The sequence below is a fragment of the Aythya marila genome, assembly GCF_965140915.1.
Source record: "Aythya marila genome assembly, chromosome: 1".
NCBI classification, from domain to species: Eukaryota; Metazoa; Chordata; class Aves; order Anseriformes; family Anatidae; genus Aythya; species Aythya marila.
In genome coordinates, this window is record NC_139042.1 from 86447214 (window position 1) to 86469296 (window position 22083).

Consider the following 22083-nt stretch of genomic DNA (forward strand, 5'->3'; position numbering starts at 1 on the left):
AAGGGTTGAGTTATTTCACTCCTGAATCAGTGACCTTCTTCATCAATGCAGAAAGGGAAAAAGCTGTGCACAAGTATCAAAATGACTGTCACTAAAAACAACAGAAGATGCTGTCAGCATTAAAAGTACTGTATGATTACAAACAATTTACCAAATCAACTAACATCTATGTTATTTATCCAGACTGAATAAACAGCAATATTATGATACTGAAAGTGACTCCTGCAAGTGGTGATTTTTAATGACATACACTGCAATTAAATATATTTATCCACCCACCCATATCATTATTGTATTTCTGAAGTGTAATCCTTGTACTTTTCCTTCTTGAGCTTTGAAATCAAATACCTGTGAAAAACTATGAAATAATAGTTGTAAATGCTGTTCTAACAAGGAAAGTTTTTAAATAAAAATCACACAAACTGATGAGAAAATGCATTAATCTTTTGCTGACATAGAAAGAGGCTTGTCAAGTTGGACTTCTGTGGGCCTTTTTTTTTTTTTTATAACATCCCACTGTTTGATATGACAGAGTATCTTGTACAGTTAAACACTGTCAGTTTTTTATATTAAAAAAAAACCAAACAACTAAAACCCTACCACATAACCCTAAAGGATCTCTTCCTTTTCCTGTTTTCTTTCCTTTTTAAAAAAAGATTTTTACATATACATGATTAATTATTAATCTGTGTTCATCGGGTTTTCTTTCATCTCTGTTGCAATTACTCCAGATATTATCTGCCCCGTTATATTTCTTCTTACCTAAATCATGCAAATTATTACACCGAGATGATCAAGGGATTGGAGAGCCTCTCCTATGAGGAGAAGCTGAGAGAGGTTGACCATGGACATGATCATGGTCAACCTGCTCTAGGTGTCTCTATTTTACCAGGGGTGTGGACCAGATGACTTCCAGAGGTCCCTTCCAACCTCAGCCATTCTGTGATTAGTCACTCTCAAAATTACTTCGGATATAGGAAAGCTGTTAACACTTTTTCTGTGTTCACTTCGCCTATAGCTGTTACCACCAGAAAATAGGGAGGCCATGCACAGAAGGTAATGTACTGCACCCATTACTCACTAATGGACTTAAGTGGCTGAAGGTATGACTTTGAGCAGAAGACTCAGCTCATTACCTAACGAATGAGTTCTAACTCATGGTTTTAAGTCTGAATCTTTGGATTCGTGATGCCTCCATCCAGCCTTTGTTTTCTGTTTTGGAACAGATTTGTGAGGAGGTGTTTAAATACTGAATGGTGCTTAGCACCCCAGATTCCTACTGTGCTGGCTAGAGAGAAACACAGCACTACTAGCTGCCGAATTTCCATGCTTTGGCAGTAACAGACATCTTTTCTATCCCTCTCCTTAAACCAACGATATGCCATAGTTTTTCTTTGCCTGTCAGCAGATGAAGGAGGAATGAGTTTGGCAACTACTTCTGCAGGGAAGGAGAAAAGGGAGAACAGATCAGCCTCTTCCTCAGAGCGGATCATGAATGGCTCCAGGAAATGGTTGCGTCCATACAGTTGCCAACTTTGGACATCAAAGGTAATATTTAAAACAAAGCCACATCAAGCAGAAAAGGGGAGGGAGGCAGTAACAGTGCATTAAGATCTGCAAGATGAGCAAGGAAAGAAAGCTAGATAATGTTCCTTTAAGGCAAGAGGAACTTACTATAGAGTTACTTCTCAAAATAAGAACTATTTCATTTGTAGATTCATTTGCTATTGTGTCCACTTGTACGCTGAAGCTAGAAAATAATGTCAACATTAAAAAAAATGTATTATTAGTTACTTAGTTTGGCTGAGTTGGCACTTAGAGCTTGCAAACTTCAATGGTCTAAAATAACTCCTGGCTATATCACTGGAAACAAACAAATGAACAAACAAAAACTGTCTGCAATGCTTTACCCATAAAATAAGGAGAATTCAAAAAGGGTCAAGAAATGATCATTAATATCCTCACAATTACATGCAGTGTACTTCTGCCAATATAGTGCATGCAGCTTACTGGCAATGCGTTAGTTGTACTCTTTTAATGCTTACAGTCAGAAGGCTATTGAATTTTTCATCTTTTTTCAGCAGGGGAAGAAAATGGCAGAGAACTCTCTGAGCATCTGTCTCTGATGAATGTTATTTAATTGCCTGAAGGACAAAATAATGTGCAACAAACACTAACTAGAAATAAATAACAAAAATAAAATACCCTACAGTTTTTCACAGATTTTAAAATATTTTGTTTGCTTTCTGATGTTTTAATGATGTTCTTTAGAGCTTTCTTCATTTGATATGTTCTTCTGCCTTCCTCTCTCTGGGCTGGGTATCAAAAAAAAATAAAAAAATAAAAAAAATCTGACACCATTATATACCCAAGACATAAATTCACGGAATTGTCTATATTCTCACTCCTAGATAGGATTTCAACTCCACACATCAGTCACAATTTCCTGTACCAATTCCAAAGTGTAATCTCTTTTCACTCTCTCCCCACATGAACTCCATGATACTGTAGGTCAAAGTGAATCAGAGAAAGTCTCATTATTTGCAACGAGGCATTCCACACAGGTCAAGACACATGCAATTAGTCAAAAACACCGCTGAGTGTTTCATTCCAGAATTTTACAAAAAGAGTTAAGTGCAAAAATAATGCATAAGCATTAACTTCGAGTCTTTACCAAGGGACGGATACTTAGGTCCACTTCCATCTGCCCTAAAGTTCATTTAAAGGCCTTGTATTTCCTCTGTGACTTAAGAGGTTCTTAGACGACACAAAAACAGTTGCTTATTTTGGCATTCACATAGGTTAAGCAGATGTTGTCTCATCTCAGAAGAAATCCCTATTCTCACTAGTATTTCAGGTAAATCAAAGAAAAACATTCTAAAGAAGAATATAAGTCTCCATAAGTAGACTTGGGATGTCTGATAATACTGCCTGGCATCTCTTAGCTTCTTGCATGTTTTGGTCTGAGTAAACTCAGAGTTTGCTGATTTATATATACATATATGTATAAGGACACACACACTTCTTCCTTCAAATGGCATCTATTCCAGAAGAGATTATTCTTCTAATGTGCATGGTATCACTGCTCTGAGCTTTGGCTTAGTTTTGCAAGACTATAAGTCTTGTTAGTGCTTTATAAGACTATAAAGCACTAGCAGAAGTGCACTGCCCAGTATAGTATCTTCTTTAAAAGCTTCAGGGTGCATTATCTATCACTAATGGTACGATAATATTCTGATCCATTTTGTCTTAGCAGTTAAAATATTCAAGTTATCAAATTATTTATAGCAATTAAGTTTAGAAAGTAGTTGCACTGTATGTTTCTCTTCTGATATCTATCACCCCTCAGAACAAAAATACCACTATAAACAGTACATCTGTCCTTTATTTCTCTTTCTTTCATGCTTTCACAGATGTAATTCATTCAACAGAAAAGCACAAATAATTGAAATTAACAGAGAAATATAAATCAATACCAATTACACAATATGTAACAACAGATCTTATTCTAAAGTAATTTATCCAGAACAGCCCAGACAGCTTCTGTGACTCAAAGAGGATAGATATTTTTTGTTTGTTTTGTTTTGTACAAGACATTTAATTTACAAGGCAGAAATGGAATGAAATTCTTTCTTTCAAATATCTTGGTAACAAGTTCTATCCTACTGTAACACATCAGAAATGAAAATAAGAACTTAATCTTTCAACTTATTTAAAGGTTATATCAGTTCAATACCGTGAAATGGCAAACCAAAAGGACAATTAGAACTTAGGACATTAAACCACATTGACCTATAGCTTTTCCAGTAACTTCTCATTAGCACTTTCTACTATTTAATAAAGAAGGAAACAATGCAGAACAGTAATAGGAGAAAAATGAAACAGAACTGAACTACCTAATGCAAAATCTAAACCCAATTAAACAGTAGCCTGAACTAGGTGTGATTTTCAGCTTGATCACAAACCTTGAAATACACTGGATGAAAAAAAAAAAAATATATATATATATTATAGTATATAAATAAATATATATAATGTATAAAATATATAATACATATTATTATAATATATTTTCATATATTATATATATATTTACATAATATACATATATTGTGCTACTTGGCAATAATCTGTAATGCTAAATTTCAGGAGTGGAAATAATAAAAATGTGTCATTAAATTTCAATTCAAATATTAAACGCAGAAATAAGCAGAATGAAGTCAACTGAAGGAAAGCACTTTTTTCAACTCTTTTAGTCTGCTTATTTCAGTGATGTGTCAAGAGTGTCAGACTTACAGCTTTGAACAAACCAAAATCTTTATTTAGCTACTGAACAGGAACAGAATGGACAGGAAGAATGACAACTTCTCCAAAAGCTTCAAACCCCTTCCAACACACCATATCAACTGGTGTCCTTAAGCAGAACCAAATCCATTCACAGGAGTGTTTCTAGCTATTCTTCCAAATGCTTTAAGTAGTGTCAAAAAGTTTTGATTTTGCAGGAAAACCAGATCAACCAGGTCAAAGCTTTTTGATAAAGAAGAAATAACACAGTAACTTGCATCTCTAGCCTAAGGATTTATTTCCACAGTTAGCAACATCAAGTAAGGCAGATGACAGCCCTAAATCCTTTAGATAATGAGTAACAGTAACATACTACTACTAAACTTCATTTCTGTTTTAGTCAGGAAACTCACCTGCATTTGACTCTGAGGAAAACAGAAAAATACACGTAAATAATTCAGGCACAGTGTATGTAAACATCCAACTGATTGCTGTATGTGTTGTGTCAAATGCTTTAAATCTGCATTACTCTACCCTATTGTGACTCAAGCAGGGGCAGGTAGCAGAAAATCAATTGAAGATTGTAATATAATGATAGATGAGTTTACAGATCTAATGACTCTTGCTCTGCTTGGACCTATAGTTTTATTCAAACCTCTCTGAAAGATATGCTGCTCAAAAGTCCAGTCATAGTGTTGTCATGGTATTCCCTGTGAACCTTTCCTTAGGCAAAGTTCAACATGATAGATGGGCCCACTAAAAACTGAAAAGTGAAAGGCTAGGGTATGAATGGATCACTTGTGCTGAATATAAGAATTAACCAGACACTGAGACTGGAAAAGGTACCCACAGGAACCTTTCCTATAGTAGCTAAATGGTGGCTCTAAATTCAATTTAAAATATAAAAGTGATTACATTACGAAGGTTAATTTAACTATTAACACACACTTAAAAAGTTAGGTGAAAACAATATTCGAAAATTAAAGTGTCACCATGGTGGACTCACTATAATAACGAGATAATGCTTTAAAAATAGTCCAGGTGAAAAAAAGATTGAACTTACTGGTAAGGACTTCAAAATTTTCTTTTACAAAAATATATTCTTGTTTATGCAAATTGCTTATCAAATATAACTTTTAGATTCTTCTTTATCTTCATTAGCTTAAAGGTTACATGAAGAAATTTCTGATATCATCACCAATGCTCCTACTAAAGTAAAAATAATAATTTCTTGATAACCACTAACATATTCTTTACAAATAAAAGTTGACCCAAATACTGAGATATTGGTACAATATAAATTGGAAGTATGTCAAGGCTAATCATTTATTGTAACAAAAACAAAAAAAATCGGAAACGTTTGTGCGTTGTTTCCCAAACAATACTGTCTTATATCTTAATTGTGATATGAAGTGCCAGAAAACTCCCAGCTGAGACACACAATTTATTTCTAGCTTGCCTGAGCCCTTTATTGTCATTATTGATTTGAGTCTTCCCCTTAGGTTCATGTGAAATATGTTCCACGAGCCAAAGAAGAAATCTTGTTGAAGTAGAAAATTCAGACTCTCAATTAAAATGAAAAGCTAATATCTAAAAATGATTACCTGTCTTTATGGATGTGACTCAAATCCTCTTTTGCTAGTTTTAGTTTGTCATTTGGTGAATTCTTCCTTGTGAAGATTTCACATCTAGCCAGAGAGGCTACAGAACCTCAGATTGCATATAATGGTTTGGTTTGTATAAAACAAGATGAACTCATACATTCTCTTAAATGGTTTATATACTTATCAGTTGAAACACCAAATGGAATACAAGAATTTTGGATAAAAGTATTCATTTTCTTCATTCACTTTCTTCAAACTTTTGACTAAGCTGCTTTATACATTCATTCATTCATTCATAATATATTAATCTTAGATAAAGAATTTTACGTCTGATAAGGAAGAAAAATTCAAAAGCATTCAATGCATATTAATATTCATGCTTCAGGATGGCACTTTTTTTTTTTCTTAAGTAATGATGAAATACAGATATCCCTTTTATATAGAAATTAACATTTCAACCTTTTTCATGAGACCTTTGAAAGGAAACCTTAGGAAGTCAGTGCACAAGGGAGTCAATCTTATGGGAAACAGAAAAAACTCTGTTTCCCATAAGTACAAACTCTGTACTGTAGTAACATTTGGATTCTCAAAGAAATTTATGATACTAAAAACTAAAACTAACATATTTGTAAAACAGTAATCATCTGCTATTCAAAAGTTCAGTCAATGGAGCTGATATTTGCCATGTAAGGACTAGGTATACGTTTAGTTTTTAAGGATAAAATTACCTGGTTGGTTCTTAATTTTTTTTTAATTAAAGGAAGGGTTGAAGAAAATGTTGCAGCCTGTTTTGTCTGAAGCAGCAGATTGAATTGATACAAACAGTGCCCTTATTAATTATAAATGTAAGTTACTTACTATAACTGCTTATTTCTGCCTATACTTAAATTAATATTTTAATAGTGAAACAAAATTTCTTTTTTTTTTTTTTCTTTTATTCACTGAATATTTTCGGTAATTGATTTCTGCATCCCTAATTAGCTTTCTCAATATACAGCAAGACACACCATCATTTCTAGGCAGTCTGAAGAGTTCCAGTTCAAAGAGTCAAGGAGTCAAACTTTTTTTTTTTTTTAAAACAGCCTTTTTCTTTTTTAGTGCAGCATTATCTCTACCTCTACAAAAACTCTACAAAACCTTTTTTTCTTTTTTTCCCCTCACAAGACAGGAGTCTTTTAAGTAAGCAGTGATTGCAGTCGTTATGGAAGATTTTCATGAAAATGAACACTTTGTACTACAGGAGTAGTGGTGTTCCTTCAAATACTGTCACATACTTGCCTTATAAAAAATGTTGTGACAACATCTGTCACAAATGATGCAGGCAACTCTCATTATTCCTTTTGTCAGTAAAAATAACAAGTTCCTTGATTCAGTTTGCAGCTTTCAATTGGACGTCAATCTGTATGACAACAATTTACATTTCCAGTATACCATTATTGTCATGTAACTGAACTTCAGCAGCTAGTTCTTTGATACAGGGGAAAAATACATAGTGCCAGCAGCTCCAATTTCTATAGTCCTATGAAAATCAGTCTGAAGAAGCTTTGAAATAATCAGTGCTGAAGAGTTAGCCTTATTAGCAAATACCTGAACGTTACAGTATTCATGCAAAAATTTCCAGGTGTACTCATTCTTAAAGAGAAAAATTCCGCACAATTCAAAACCACTAAAAAAAAACCACTAAAAGCTAGAGAACGCAACATCTACTTTGTTTTTGACAAAACAACTCCTTAAATCACTGCAAGCACCTTCTGTTATTTCTTCATCAGAAACGTTAAAATATCTTGCCTTGTACTACTAGTTCATGAAAATACATGTAATACTTATTCAGGTCAAACTAGCCTACTGCTTTTCCAGCTATTCTAATTTGACCATAGGAAAAAAATGTCTTTGGGAACTTATGTGCCCTCTGACCACTAATCTACTCTTGAAGGAAATACCAGTACTTCAAATCTCAATGTGCGTATCTCCATCACTATGTTTCCTGCTAGTCCATGCTGACACAAATGAAGAAAGCAGTCTGTTTCAGTGACAAGTTTCTTATAAACAACAGGACTAAAGAATTTTATGACTGGAATAGTAGAGAAGATTATCCATCTTTTCCCTCATCTTAGCTTTCCACAGTTTAAGAAATAAGTCTTACTTTCTTTTATCATCTCATATCCTCTGAGTAGAGCAGAAAGGTTAAAAACAATTATAAGCTTTGTTCCTCATTCCATCAGGCCTCCAGTCTGCTCATGACCTGTGAACGCACTTTCTCATATTCTTTGGTTGGCTGTTTCTCTGTAGAGCAGATTTAACTCTGCAGCAGTGCCAGTCACTGGAGAAACATTAGGAAGGAAGTCAGTGCCACTGCACTTCTCAGTAGGATATGACCAGCATGGCAATGAACACCTTTAAGAAGGAAAAGCTAGCTTGCTTTCCTCCTTTAAAAAGACAAGCCAACAAAGAAGTACACAGAAGTCAAAAGAACTGTGTGCAGAATAACCTATCACTTTCTATTACTGTAGTGAATAAAAAAGATTTTCACATAGTGCAAATGCCAATAGGCCTAATCGCTATATAAAAGGAAACAGAAAGGAGAGATTACTGCTATTTGCAAGCCCATGCCATCTAGATAGTCAGGTATCACAGTAATTTAGGCAACTGTAACAGAAAAGAAAAAAAAAAAAAAAAAAAAAGCAGAATGAGCTTAAAGCATGAAAAACAACAACAAAAAAAGTGATCTAAAGCTAGAAAGAGTTAGACTGATTTAAAAGCAAACAAACAAACAAACAACAACAACAAAAAAGCATAAACCACTATTTAATACTTCTTTGCTAGGAACTCTAATGAGCTGAGAAACCACTTTTCTGTATCTTCTGGGATTAACCAGTTCAAATTCTTATTCTACCTATCTGTGCTATAAAATGATGCAAAACTGTTGATGCCACTTTTAAAAAATTTACTACCTCTTGTATTCTGTAGAGTGTTCTGGAGAAAAATAAACATTATACATAATATTTTCTGAGTTATGTTACATGAGACATGTAAACAAACAAAAATGCCATATCTATAACTTAGTTCTGTGCTCTCATATGGTATAGGTTATCAATAATATGTTGATGAATTCTGCAAGATGGTATCATCCACATTTCATGAAGTTTAATCAAAATGATTCCTGTACATCCTGCTTCTACTCGCTATTGATCAAGAAATTAAATGAAAGAAAACAAGCTGTGAACCCTGCTCCTCAGAAGAAAATACAAGACCATATATCAAAAAGGGTGTAGGTGAATGTCCTTTGAAAGACTGATAGCATTACTCTTACTTATGTCACAAATCTTGACAGCTACACTTTCAACAACTTGTTACAGAAAAGAAACAAAAAGATCTAGATTCCATATTGCCTTTAATAACACTGAATCAGCCAATTTCTATTTCCACATTCTGATTTACATTTCATCATAGGTGTATGTATAATAAAAATTCCAGGTAGTAACCCACAGAGTTTTATTTAATCAATGGAGCCCTGAAGAATCAAAATAAAGGTTCACATTCCCTTTGTAAACTATACTGTCAAATCTGTTTATCATAGACACTTTCAAAGTGTCTATGTGTAGTGAGACCCCTGAAACAGAATGTTAAATATAACGTAGTAACCTTCTCTCTTTTGTTTTAAATCATTCTTTTGTGGTTTAAGTAATATTTGGTATGTATTTTTCCACCTGTCAGATAATCCAGGAACAAATCCTCACATCAAGACATGCTATAAAGATCAAGATAGAAATTCAGAGAATCATAGAGATTTGTGTTTATAAACTTGCTTATTATGTTTTCATTCACGCAGCTCTGAAGGCATAGTGTCAGCTTTTTATCTAGACTCTTTTCATTACTTCTCCCTGTTGGTGTTGCAGTACATGCTGTGAATGACCTCCAGAGATTCCTGAAGCTATATGCAGAAAGAAAATTGAATCTGAAAGCTTTATTAGACAAGTTTGTCTTCAGCTTGTGTCTGTTGTCAGCTGTATTGAAAAATGGAACTGCTTGTGAAACTGGGTCCTGACCTTGAAATATCTCCAATCAAATGGTAAGAGATTCAGTTTTGTGCCATATTGCTATTTGTTTGATGTGGCACATGTGTTAGAAGTGCAAAAGCTTCTTAATGAAAATCAGATGGAATGATCGGACAACTTCTTTCTTGAACACAATGGGGAAGTGATATATGGTGATGAACACATAACAGGGCCAACTCAGGTTGGTATCTATGAACCTCTTTACTACAGAAGCCTGTAGAGTTAAATGACCAAAAATCAAACAACCTAAAATGGCTTATATAAATTATTATTTATTCTTTCCTCCAACCATACAGAGCAACCAAAAGAAAAGGTAAAGACAGTGATTCATTCCTTTACTATCCCACTTTACACTGAAATGATCAATCATTGTTAGGCCAACTGATATAAGTAAGTGCCTACTCTTATTGCTCACCACCAATTCAAGAACTCAAGATATTCTCTATGACACTTTACCGCATCGCTCCCTGTTCACTTTCTTTCCTATATTTTGCTTCAGTAAAACATTTCATAGAGTTAATCTGAATTATAACTGATATTAAAAGCAGACATTGCCTTTAGATTCTGCACACACAAATATATCAAGCTACACAATTCTGGACATGGTCATCATTGGATTTCTCTCTGTTACAACCCCCATGCTAGTGATCTCATTTAGTATTGTCCTAAAACAAATGTTAACTAAAATGGACTATTGTCAGTAGCACTGCTTTCTAAACTCAGTGTAGATCTTGTCAAAACAGATGCAAGCTGTGGATTCTTAGCTCTTCAGCTCTATGGAGTATGGTTCGGCAATATTCATTATCTACTATGGCCCCCACACAACCATTTTAATAGCTGATAGCATAGTTCTTTTAAATGGTGAATACTATGTGTAATGTATTTTTAAAATACCCACATGTTTGCATTAGTACTGAAAACACTGTAGATCATAGAATCATAGAATCATAGAATATCCTGAGTTGGAAGGGACCCTTAAGGATCTTCAAGTCCAACTCTTGACACCGCACAGGTCTACCCAAAAGTTCAGACCATGTGCCTAAGTGCACAGTCCAATCTCTTCTTAAATTCAGACAGGCTCGGTGCAGTGACCACTTCCCTGGGGAGCCTGTTCCAGTGTGCAACCACCCTCTCTGTGAAGAACCCCCTCCTGACGTCCAGCCTAAATTTCCCCTGCCTCAGCTTAACCCCGTTCCCGCGGGTCCTGTCACTGGTGTTAATGGAGAAAAGGTCTCCTGCCTCTCGACACCCCCTTACGAGGAAGTTGTAGACTGTGATGAGGTCTCCCCTCAGCCTCCTCTTCTCCAGGCTGAACAGGCCCAGTGACCTCAGCCGTTCCTCGTACGTCTTCCCCTCAAGGCCTTTCACCATCTTTGTAGCCCTCCTCTGGACACTTTCCAACAGTTTCATGTCCTTTTTATACTGTGGTGCCCAGAACTGCACACAGTACTGGAGGTGAGGCCGCACCAGCGCAGAGTAGAGCGGGACAATCACCTCCCTTGACCTACTAGCGATGCCGTGCTTGATGCACCCCAGGACACGATTGGCCCTCCTGGCTGCCAGGGCACACTGCTGGCTCATATTTAACTTGCTGTCTACCACGACCCCCAGATCCCTCTCTTCTAGGCTGCTCTCCAGCGTCTCATCGCCCAGTCTGTACATGCAGCCAGGGTTTCCCCGTCCCAGGTGCAGGACCCGGCACTTGCTCTTATTGAACTTCATGCGGTTGGTGATCGCCCAGCTCTCCAACCTGTCCAGATCCCTCTGTAAGGCCTTTACGCCCTCATTTGAGTCCACAACTCCTCCAAGTTTGGTGTCATCAGCAAACTTGCTCAAAATACCCTCTATTCCTACATCCAGATCGTTTATAAAAGTATTGAAAAGTACCAGCCCTAAAATGGAGCCTTGAGGGACCCCACTGGTGACCGCCCGCCAGCCTGACGCAGCCCCATTTACCATAACCCTTTGGGCCCTGCCCGTTAGCCAATTGCTCGCCCATCGTATGATGTTTTTATTTAGCTGTATGGTGGACATTTTGTCCAGTAGGATCCTATGGGAAACCGTGTCAAAAGCCTTGCTGAAGTCCAAAAAAATCACATCAGCTGGTTTCCCTTGGTCCACCATACGGGTGATCTTATCATAAAAGGAAATCAGGTTAGTTAGGCAGGACCTACCCTTCACAAACCCATGCTGGCTGGGACCAATGACTGCTTTGTCCCCCAGGTGTGCCTCAATAAGTCCGAGAACCAACTTCTCCATGATTTTACCAGGCACTGACGTGAGACTGACAGGCCTGTTATTGCTAGGGTCTTCTTTCTGACCCTTCTTGAAAATTGGCACAACATTTGCCAGCTTCCAGTCTACCGGGACCTCTCCAAATTCCCAGGATCGTTGAAAAATAATTGAAAGAGGTTCCGCGATGACGTCCGCCAGCTCTTTCAGCACCCGGGGATGAATCCCATCTGGACCCATGGACTTGTAGGGATCCAGGTGGAGTAGCAAATCCCGCACACGTTCAGGGTCAGTTGGGAGTTTGTCATCCCCACCGTCCCGGTCCTCCAGCTCAGGGCACCCTGGGTCCCGAAGCCCATCATCGGCATTGAAGACAGAGGCAAAGAAGGCGTTAAGCGTCTCTGCTTTGCCTATGTCATTGTCTGTGAGGAGACCTTCCCTATCAAGGAGCGGCCCTATGTATTCTTTAGTTCTCCTTTTTCCATTTACATATCTAAAAAAAACCACGTTCCTAGACTGCTCAGTCTTCCCCAAGGAATTATTTTGGGTTGCTTGGTCTCGATTATGCTATGCCAGCTGCTATAAACAATACAGAGTCTCTAACATCTGATGTACATTTGTTTTTAATTTACCCTCTAAATACACATATTGTTATCTTTTCAGGTGCACATAATGAAACACACAAGGTTTTTAAATCTACCATTTGAAAATTCTGGGAAACACAGCTTTGAACTAGAACATACCTGTTCACTCAAACACTGTGTTCAATGTATACAACAACAAAGGCTTCAGAGCACATTAGCTATAAAATCCTACTGAAAAGAAAATAGCTTTTATTGTACATTTTTGCCCAAAGCTGGTTGTTGTCATTTTTTTTTTTCCTTTTCTTTTTTGTCTTTGTCTCTTGAAAACAGAAACATGGCTCAACTTTCTTTCAACAGACTCAGCTTGATGCAACACTCCTCTTCATTCTTCCTAACTCATTCTAAATCCTGAAAAACCTTCTCCTCTGTGGTTTTTGGCTCTATGCCTGCAGCCTCCAACTCATACCCCCAAAGCAAATTATATGGAACACACAAAATGCATTTGATCACACACATTAGAAGGACACCTAAAGCTAGTGGAATGAGTGCTGCTGAAACTTTCTTCATTTTTTGTGTATTGAATATACAATAATTATCAACACATAATGTATTTCTGCCATATGCCTCTCTAACCTCTATAACCTGTAAAGTGAAAACAATTTTTAAAACAGACCTTCTGAAAGTAATTCTCTAAATCATTAAGGACTGCTGGCTTGTAAAGCTTTAAGAAGCAAATAACTTGAATTCCACTTAATTTTTAAATAATTTGAATGTTGTAATTGACACTATCACTCTACTTTTTTCTTAATTTCAGTCATATCTTTCCTGTTTCAATTTATTAGGCATTTCATGCAAGACAAAAACTTGACAAAAAATTCAGGGAAAAAGTGAAACCAACTATATACAAGGACATCAAATAAATTAAACTGCAAGAATAACAATATAAAGTAGCACTCTCAGTTATATTAACTGTATATGTAATGTAAAATCAGCTGACCAAGTATTTTCAAATGTTTAAATTCTATCATTTTTGAGGTTTCCTTATCTTCAAGTAAAGCATAACTTAGAATAAAAACATATCCTTTTAAGAAACTGTATTTTCAAGTATAACTCTAGACAAAAGTGGCCATAATTTCCCCCTAACACCTTACTTGATTGAAAAATGTCTTCCTCAAGAACAAAGTTAGGAATGTCTCCCATGCCACATGGTTTTACAAAGCCCTATATAACTTTACATAACTTTTTAAATAACTACCAAAGTAGCAGTTCAGTACAAAATAATTTGTATGAATGCTAAAGATAGTGTTAAAATTTGTCCTATAAACGCACATTCTAAAATTGCATTTCTCTCCACTTAAAATGTTTTCAAACTGCTAGCTAAGCAACTCATCAGTTATATGGATAGAGATGTTGACACAATTTCATGTTGTAATGTCAAGTACAGATAGTAACTGTGATTTCCTTCCTGAATCATCCTGTCTTGGAAGTCAATTTTTGCTAAGGTTTTGAATGTACCTCTCAGCTAAGTACATTTTCCTAGCTGGAAGAGTAGTTCTTGTTCATTATGCCCAAGGGCACACTGGCCTGGTGGAATATCAAGAATAGTTTTAGTACTTATTCTGCCAAACAAGCTCAAACACACAGACCTAGAAATAATTAACAAAGGGTCCTTTCCCTCTATTATATCCACCAGATGGTATATTTAGTAAGACCCTCTGGCTGAGTTCTTGTAGCCAGACTAGACAAAATGACACCTGACGGGGTATTAGAGGTTAGCCAATTACATCTTCATTCCCTGGTCTCAGAAGAACAGATATCAACATTATTAAATTCTGATGGCCACAGAAGTCTCTATAGGACCAGGAAACAAGTAATTATCAACAGGAGATAACTCCATTGCTTCACAAAGTCCTTCCAAAATCATTTTATGCATCATTCTTTTAAAATGACCTCAAATGAAAGCATTTGGATGTGGGGAGGCTTCAATTTTACTTCTTTGAGAATATTTTTCCTGACATCATAGTGCAAGGAAAACAATAACTCTATGAGTCATGAGTTTGGAGAGAAAGGGTGGCAGGGAGGCCTCTTTCCAAAGACTAGTGCTAACGTTCAGGCTTCTCACTGTTTTAACTGCAGACAGAAGGTGAATATCCCCACCTGTGGTGTTTCAGGCAGTTCACATTGATCACATTATTCATTCAACAAAGGAAAATGCCAGGTTCTGCACCTGGGATGGAGTAATGCCAGATACAGGTACAGACTGGGAGATGAGTGGTTGGAGAGCAGCTCAGCAGAAAGGGATTCGGGGATGCAGACTGACAGTAGAATCACAGAGTGGCTTGGATTGGGATCTAAATAATCTTAAAGACAATCTAGTTCCAACTCTCCTGCCATGAGTAGGGACACCTTCCAGTAGGACAGGTTGTTCAAAGGCCAATCCAACCTGGCCTTGAACACTTACAGGGATGGGGCATCCACAGCTTCTCTGGCCAACCTGTGTGAGTGCCTCACCACCCTCAGAGTAAATAATTTCTGCCTTATATCTAATATAAACCTACCCTCTTTTATTTTAAATCCACTTCTCCTTGTCCTATCACTACACCCCCTGGCAAGGAGTCCCTCTCCTGCTTTTCTGTAGGCCCCCTTCAGGTACTGGAAGGTCACTATAAGGTCACCAAGGAATCTTCTCTTCTCCAGGTTGAACAACCCCAATTCTCTCAGCACATAAGAGGTGCTCCAGCCCATTGATCATCTTGGTGGCCTTCTCTGGACTTGTTCTAATATGTCAATGTTCTCCATGTACATGTTCTCCGGCTCCAGGCCCCAGAGCTGAATACAATGCTCCAGGTAGGGTCTCACAACAGCAGAGCAGAGAGGGAGAATCACCTCCCTTGACCAACATAAGCCAGCAGTGTGCCCTAGCATTAAGCACAACATAGCTAGCTGGTCAAAAGAGGTGATGTTCCTGAATACTCTGAATATTGTGCGCAGCTCCGTACTTCATATTATTAAAAGGATGTTAACATACTTGAAAGTGTCCAGAGGATAGCAACAAAGCTGGTAACAGGAAGGCATGCCCTGTGAGGAGAGACTAAGGTCACTTGGGTTCCCTAGTCTGGAGAAAAAAACGCTAAAAAGTGACCTCATTGCTCTCTATAACTTCCTGAGGAGGAGAAAACCTGTCTTCAAAACCTGACTGGACATGACCCTGAGCAACCTGTTCTAATTGACCCTGCTTTGAACAAGAGGAAAAGATGTCTTCATAGGTCCCTTCTGAACTGTACAGTTTTATGATGATACATATATAATGATGCTATTGCAGTAAACTGACCCAAATAAAGAAAAATTATGAATTAGTGTGACAAGCACAGGTTCAAATTTTTAGTGTTCTTGGCACTAGAAAGGAAATCAATCTTACTTCCTGCCTAATCCTTTACAGAACACCAGTGATTTCATTTTCTGCATGTATAATTCCATCTGCTGAGTCTCAGAAACATCAGTAGTCAAAGCCTACATCTAGAATTAAGGTAAATGAGTAATTTTGCAATTCATCAGCTAAAGATTAGTTAATATAGAAACTACTATATTAAGTGTTGTGCTACTATTCTGTGTTCTCTCCGTTGTTCAGTTATTACCATTTCCTTTGAAACAGCAAATTCACAAGCACTCCCTCTCCCCGGAAGCTGACATAACCTGCTGACATGCAAAACTGACACAGCAAGTTTAGTGACCCAGCACAACAAGAATTGATTACACATCTCTTTCAGTTCTCCCATGTCATTAAACAAATTTCCACAGCATCCCTTAGAACAAAGTCTTGTAAAGCAAGGATGCTGCTGTATTATCAGTTAGAAAATAAACAAATAAATAAATACTAGTAGTATTTAGCCCTTTTTAGAAAATCTAAAAGATCACCACTGGAACCATGGCAGTTCTAAACAGCTAAATGTAAATGATAGCTCCTATTTGATAACATTGAATAGGCCATCAGCAAGACATCTGTTTTGTTTGAAATAAGATACACAATTCTGACAGAAGTTGGACTGTCTCAGTGGATATTCTGGATTCTTTCTAGGTGGTGTAATTATTTACTCCCCTGCAAAACACATTTCCTGCTTTGCTATCCTAGAATATCTAGTAGAAGGTACAAAATTCTCCAGTATCAGCTTTTTCTTGCATACTACGCGTTATAACATGTTAAAAGCAAGAGGGATAAACATCCTACAAGTAATCAAATCCCAGGTGACTCCTGCAATTGCATCACAGCCTGTATTACAGGCAACCTAATAGGAGAAAACATTTCTCCCAAATCTGAGCAGATCCCCTTTGCAACTTGTATAGGTGAAAAGCACTCTTCAGCCAAGCAACTGAGATAGTTTAATATCAAGTAAAGAATCTTAGAGACTTTAGAAACTCAGACTTTAGCCCAATGCCTCCATTATATATTTATTTTTGATCCATACCTAATTAATATATTTCAAAGCAAGGCAGAAGGGAAAAAATCAATGTATCATGGAGATAAAAGTGAGTTTGTAGCTCTTGCAAAGAACCAGCAGGTACAAAATAATATTACAAAAAATATAATAAAAATTTTATCAAACAATTTAAATGAAATGGATAAAAGGTCTCTTTTGTACTCATGAACTCAAGACACCCACAAATTATATCACAGACATAATGTTTAACTCCAGAGTTACTTCTACCATGTTATCATACAACTTCTATGAATGTTCATGCTTTGTCTTGAAACAGTGCAACTTCATTGGCCTCACAAATATAAAATGTATTTTAAGAATTTTGTTCTGCAACAAATTCACACACATTTGGCCTGTCCCATTATTATATTTCAATTTAAACCTTCTCCTTCCATAGTATTTTCTCCATGAATACATGTAGAAAGTCATCATCTCTTCATAGAATAATGACACAAGACTTTGAAACTGTAGTAATTTGAAAAGCATGCTGCGATCATTTCATCAAATCTATAACATAATTTGTCTTCTGCTACACATTACATGAAATAGAAATAATGTAAAACAAGTTGAATGCCATAACAACATACCTCCCATTTACAAGCTGAAGCTGAAATTTGTATGGATGCATGAAGAATTAAGACTGTCTCAACCCATTTTCACTTTAACTGTGTGATTTGTAACTAATCTGAAAAGATGTACATATTGAAGCACTTACAGACACCTGGAGAGAAAAGGCCAGGCACTCCTAATGCTGGCTTTTCCTTTAGTTGTCGAATTAAGTGGTTTATTGCTTTCCAGTCAGCATTCAAGTCTTCTATTTTTTTCTAGAACAGAAGATAAAAATACATTAAATTTGTAAAGCATAGATTAATTTAAATTTCCCTTTTTTTTTTTTTTTTTCCCATCTGATGGACCACCTGAATTAAAAAACAAACAAACAAACGAAAGCAAAACAAAACAACACATGTAGAAACAGCAATAAACTTTCACAAATAGGAGAGAGGGAAGAATTGACTACACCCCTTTTGGGCTGCAAAAGAGCTTCATGGTGTCAGGGTCCTGAGAGCATCTTTCCTCCTAGAAGTTTGGCTGCCGTTGCTGACGGCCAACAGCACAACTGCCAGACCCTGACTGATGCCCCAATCAAACTCAGCCCCTTCCCATTCCCATGGCCTTGCCCACCCAGCTGGGGCTATGTCTGACTCTGGTTCCTCTCACCAGGCCTGATCCTGACCCCACTCCATGGGCAGACCCCATCCTTCCCTGCTCTTCAGCTGGGGGTGGCAGAACAGGCTCCCTAGGAACCTAGGGAGACCCTTGGTTCCTAGCCCCCAGCAAGCAGCTGGACTGCACTGCTCCCTGATGAACATAGGGAACCTTGGGGTTCCCTAGGCCTTAGGGAACAGGATGACTTCCTCTTTAACATACAGTAGAATTTTAATATATATTTTTTTTATTTACCATGAACCCAAGACACCCGTTTTCAAATGGGGAGGTGAACTGTGCATTTAAAAACATATCAGTAAAATCCATGCAATTTGGAATATCAAATGCAGCACATATTCTTCCACTTATTCCAAAAAAAAAAAAAAAAAAAAAGTCTTAGGAGACCTCAGGGAATCGTAAACTTTAGTGTGGGCACACAGTAATGGCTAAACTGCTACTTTTAAACAAAACCTAAGTGAAAGTCTGGAGTGTGAATTACAGCAGTCCTCAGATAACCCTAAGAGACATTTAGACTTGAAAATGATGTTTCTACCCCTCTTTCTTCCTTGCTCTAGGGACTGCAAAGTAGAATGAAGCATGTTAATTATACACTGGCATCTCTAAACTCTTAAAATGAAGACTTTTTTTTTTTTTTTTTAGTTGCTCCCTGATTACACAGAAAGCAGTCCAGTATACCAATGCCACTCAGGGGTGCTTTCAGTATTCTTATGTCCTAGTCACAATTAGATATATAGCTTGAATAACAAACCAGTCAGGATGCCTATTAAGAAAGACGTTTAATTACCTTGAATCTAACAAGACCAGGGGTCAGTAGGACAGGGGTAGGGTACAATATGCATTAAACTGACACATTCATGCACGCACGCACACACTCAAATTGCACAGTTTTATATTCTGATGCCTTGGGAGAGCATTTATAGAATTTGCCTTAAGCTTTGCCATAAGTACTCTAAACCTGCAAAGTTCTTTTATATCTGTCACCAGTAGAGGCTAGAATATTACTTGGCATTACCTGAACAGCTTTTTGCATAAATGCTTTTTGACAGGACAGTAGAGAATGAATACAATTCTGCACTACAAAATAAAAATAAATTAATAATAATTAAAAACAAACAAACAAACAAAAAAACCCCACACCTTTCAATTTGCAAGAATAGCTTAAAAATTGCATTAAGGGTAAAATCAAAAGTCAGGAATACCAGAGATTCCTTGATAATAGACTATGACAACTACACAGAAAAAGCAATCAGGTGTGCATGATAAATGCAACTTATTATATGATAATTCACAATGATACATCTTATTTCTGTGTGGATTATGGGACCACGGACACACACTCTGGACCATGACTTTTTATGACTTTTTTCTACTGTCCTCCAGAAGAGCCTCCATCCAGAGTTTAAAAAATGCAGAGAACTGCTCCAGTATCTATTGATTCAATAGTAGCAGAGAGCCCTTAAAAATAAAAGCTGGGAGGATTACTCTATCACCGGCTTCATTTTACCATATATCCACAGTAACTCAGAAAAGAGATATGAACGTTATAAATATAATATTGGTCCTCACTGTGAGTAGCTGCTTCATTCATTCATGTGGATATGAGCCAGGAATTTGTTTCCAGCAATGACAAAATATAGGCAACATCCATACCACTGATAAGAGAGTAGCTTGTTCCAAACTCTTCTATCACAATTATGGTTTGATCCAATCTTGCATCTGCCATAAATTAGCATACGTGCATTAAAGTGTTCACTTCTTTGAGCACAACAGTTTTGCTGTAATTGAAGCTCTAGAGTTTTGGTGACAAGTATTAACATCAAAATATGTTACCTTGAGGAACACTTTTATTGATTTATTGATTTCCTTTAAATGTCAGCCCCAGTGCAGTTTAAGTGATGTTAACATTCATACATGAACTAATCTCGTTGACAGCACTAAAACTAGATAGGCATATTCAGAGAGAGAAGTGATGTAGTATTTTAAATGCAAGACTGAGGACAATGAAACTACAGGTATTCCTTATGTCCTCCCTCTTCCTTTCCCCACTACTTACACTCCCACCCAACAACATGATGGGAAAGGAGAAATGGAGTGCCAAGACAAGGGACTGGAACTCTTCTTTTGCTACAAAAATCATTTCCTGATTAAACTGATCTCTACAAGTGCTGTTACTGATGAGATAAGATTGGGGTTTATATTCTTTCTATTGCCACTGTCACCAGCAGTAACCCCCAGTAACCTTTCCCTCCCTGTCCATGTAAATGTTACTTTAAAGAAATGCATTTCAAAAGCATGAAATCCACTTCACAGATAATAATGGATACGGTTATTAAACTGTCAGTGCTTAAAGGATCATGTATCCTATCCCATTTTTGATTCTCGAATCAATCAGCTTATACTAAGATTTTATTTGCCTCCAAGAGTATATTTATAGTCCTGTATTCCAAGTCCTGTATCGTTGCTTTTGGTATGCTTTGTGAAGGTGTGAAAATATACTTATTATTTCAGAGAGTTAACTATAACATAAGATGTATACTTTATGTTAATAAAGCAATATTATTAAGGTCTTACCCAAAATTCTATGACTAATCATTCTCTACATTTTCAACTAATCAGATATTTAGCTTTTGTAACTATTGTGATTCACAAATTCAAAATCAACACATTTGAGGACAGACAAACTTTAATCCTAGGAAACAACTGCTGGCTTCACCCTCATGGCTTCCCACTGAAGGGCACAGAAAATTTCTAATGCAAATAGAGTTCATAATCATCTCCTCTATAAAAAAATAATATGTCTGGACAAGTTTCAAATGGAATACATATTCAACACATCAGTGTTTAGCAGCCTATTACTTCTGTATCTGCCTATTACTTACAATAAGGACTTGAACAATATTCTTTGATGAAGTAAAAATGACACTTTTTACAAGAATTACTGTTTGAAAAAGTTAGATAGATTTAAAAAATCTAGATCCAAAAAAAAAAAAAAAGAAAACCTGGTATGAAAATTTAAAAATCCATGGCTGTGATTAATGGAACAGAAAATAACTACTGGTGTTACCACTTCTCAGGTCTTGTCTCATGAATTAATACTGGTAGACTGTCTTCTTCGGCTTAATAATTCTTTAGGGTAGAGAGGAGAAAGGAAGGAAGTGGCTTGAAGCAGGGATTGGTATACAGTTTTGTTATTTTTATTTTCTTCAAAAACATAGAGTAAGAAATCCTTTTACTTTAAAATATATCAATACCCCACATCACACCTCTTGTAAAATGACAAAAGAGAATTACAGAAATTATAAACACGGTTATGGAAACAATTAGTTATTTCTGTGGTGTGAAGTTACCAGTTTTTGGTAACCTATTTTTACAACGTAAATAACTAATAGTGTTTGTTTTATACTTAAATAAGGAAATCTCTATTCTGGGTATTTCACACACTCCTTTATTTTATTTTATTTTATTTTATTTTATTTTATTTTATTTTATTTTATTTTATTTTATTTTATTTTATTTTATTTTATTTTTAACTTTTTAGAACGATTTTACACAGTTATTCCTGTCAGTATTTTTCTGTTAAAGACCCAGCAATTAAAGATCTTTAAACTTTAAACTTAAAGCT

General features: G+C 36.4%; 1 protein-coding gene across 10 annotated transcripts in view; it reads right to left on the minus strand.

The window, feature by feature from the left end:
* Nucleotides 1-22083, minus strand: part of DMD (dystrophin) — a 1245415-nt gene that overhangs the window by 351042 nt on the left and 872290 nt on the right. For all 10 annotated transcript variants that reach the window (XM_082770266.1, XM_082770264.1, XM_082770258.1 and 7 more), the window contains one exon: nucleotides 17950-18058. In XM_082770266.1, coding sequence (XP_082626392.1) covers nucleotides 17950-18058 — 109 coding nt within the window. The remainder of the gene's footprint in view (nucleotides 1-17949; nucleotides 18059-22083) is intronic.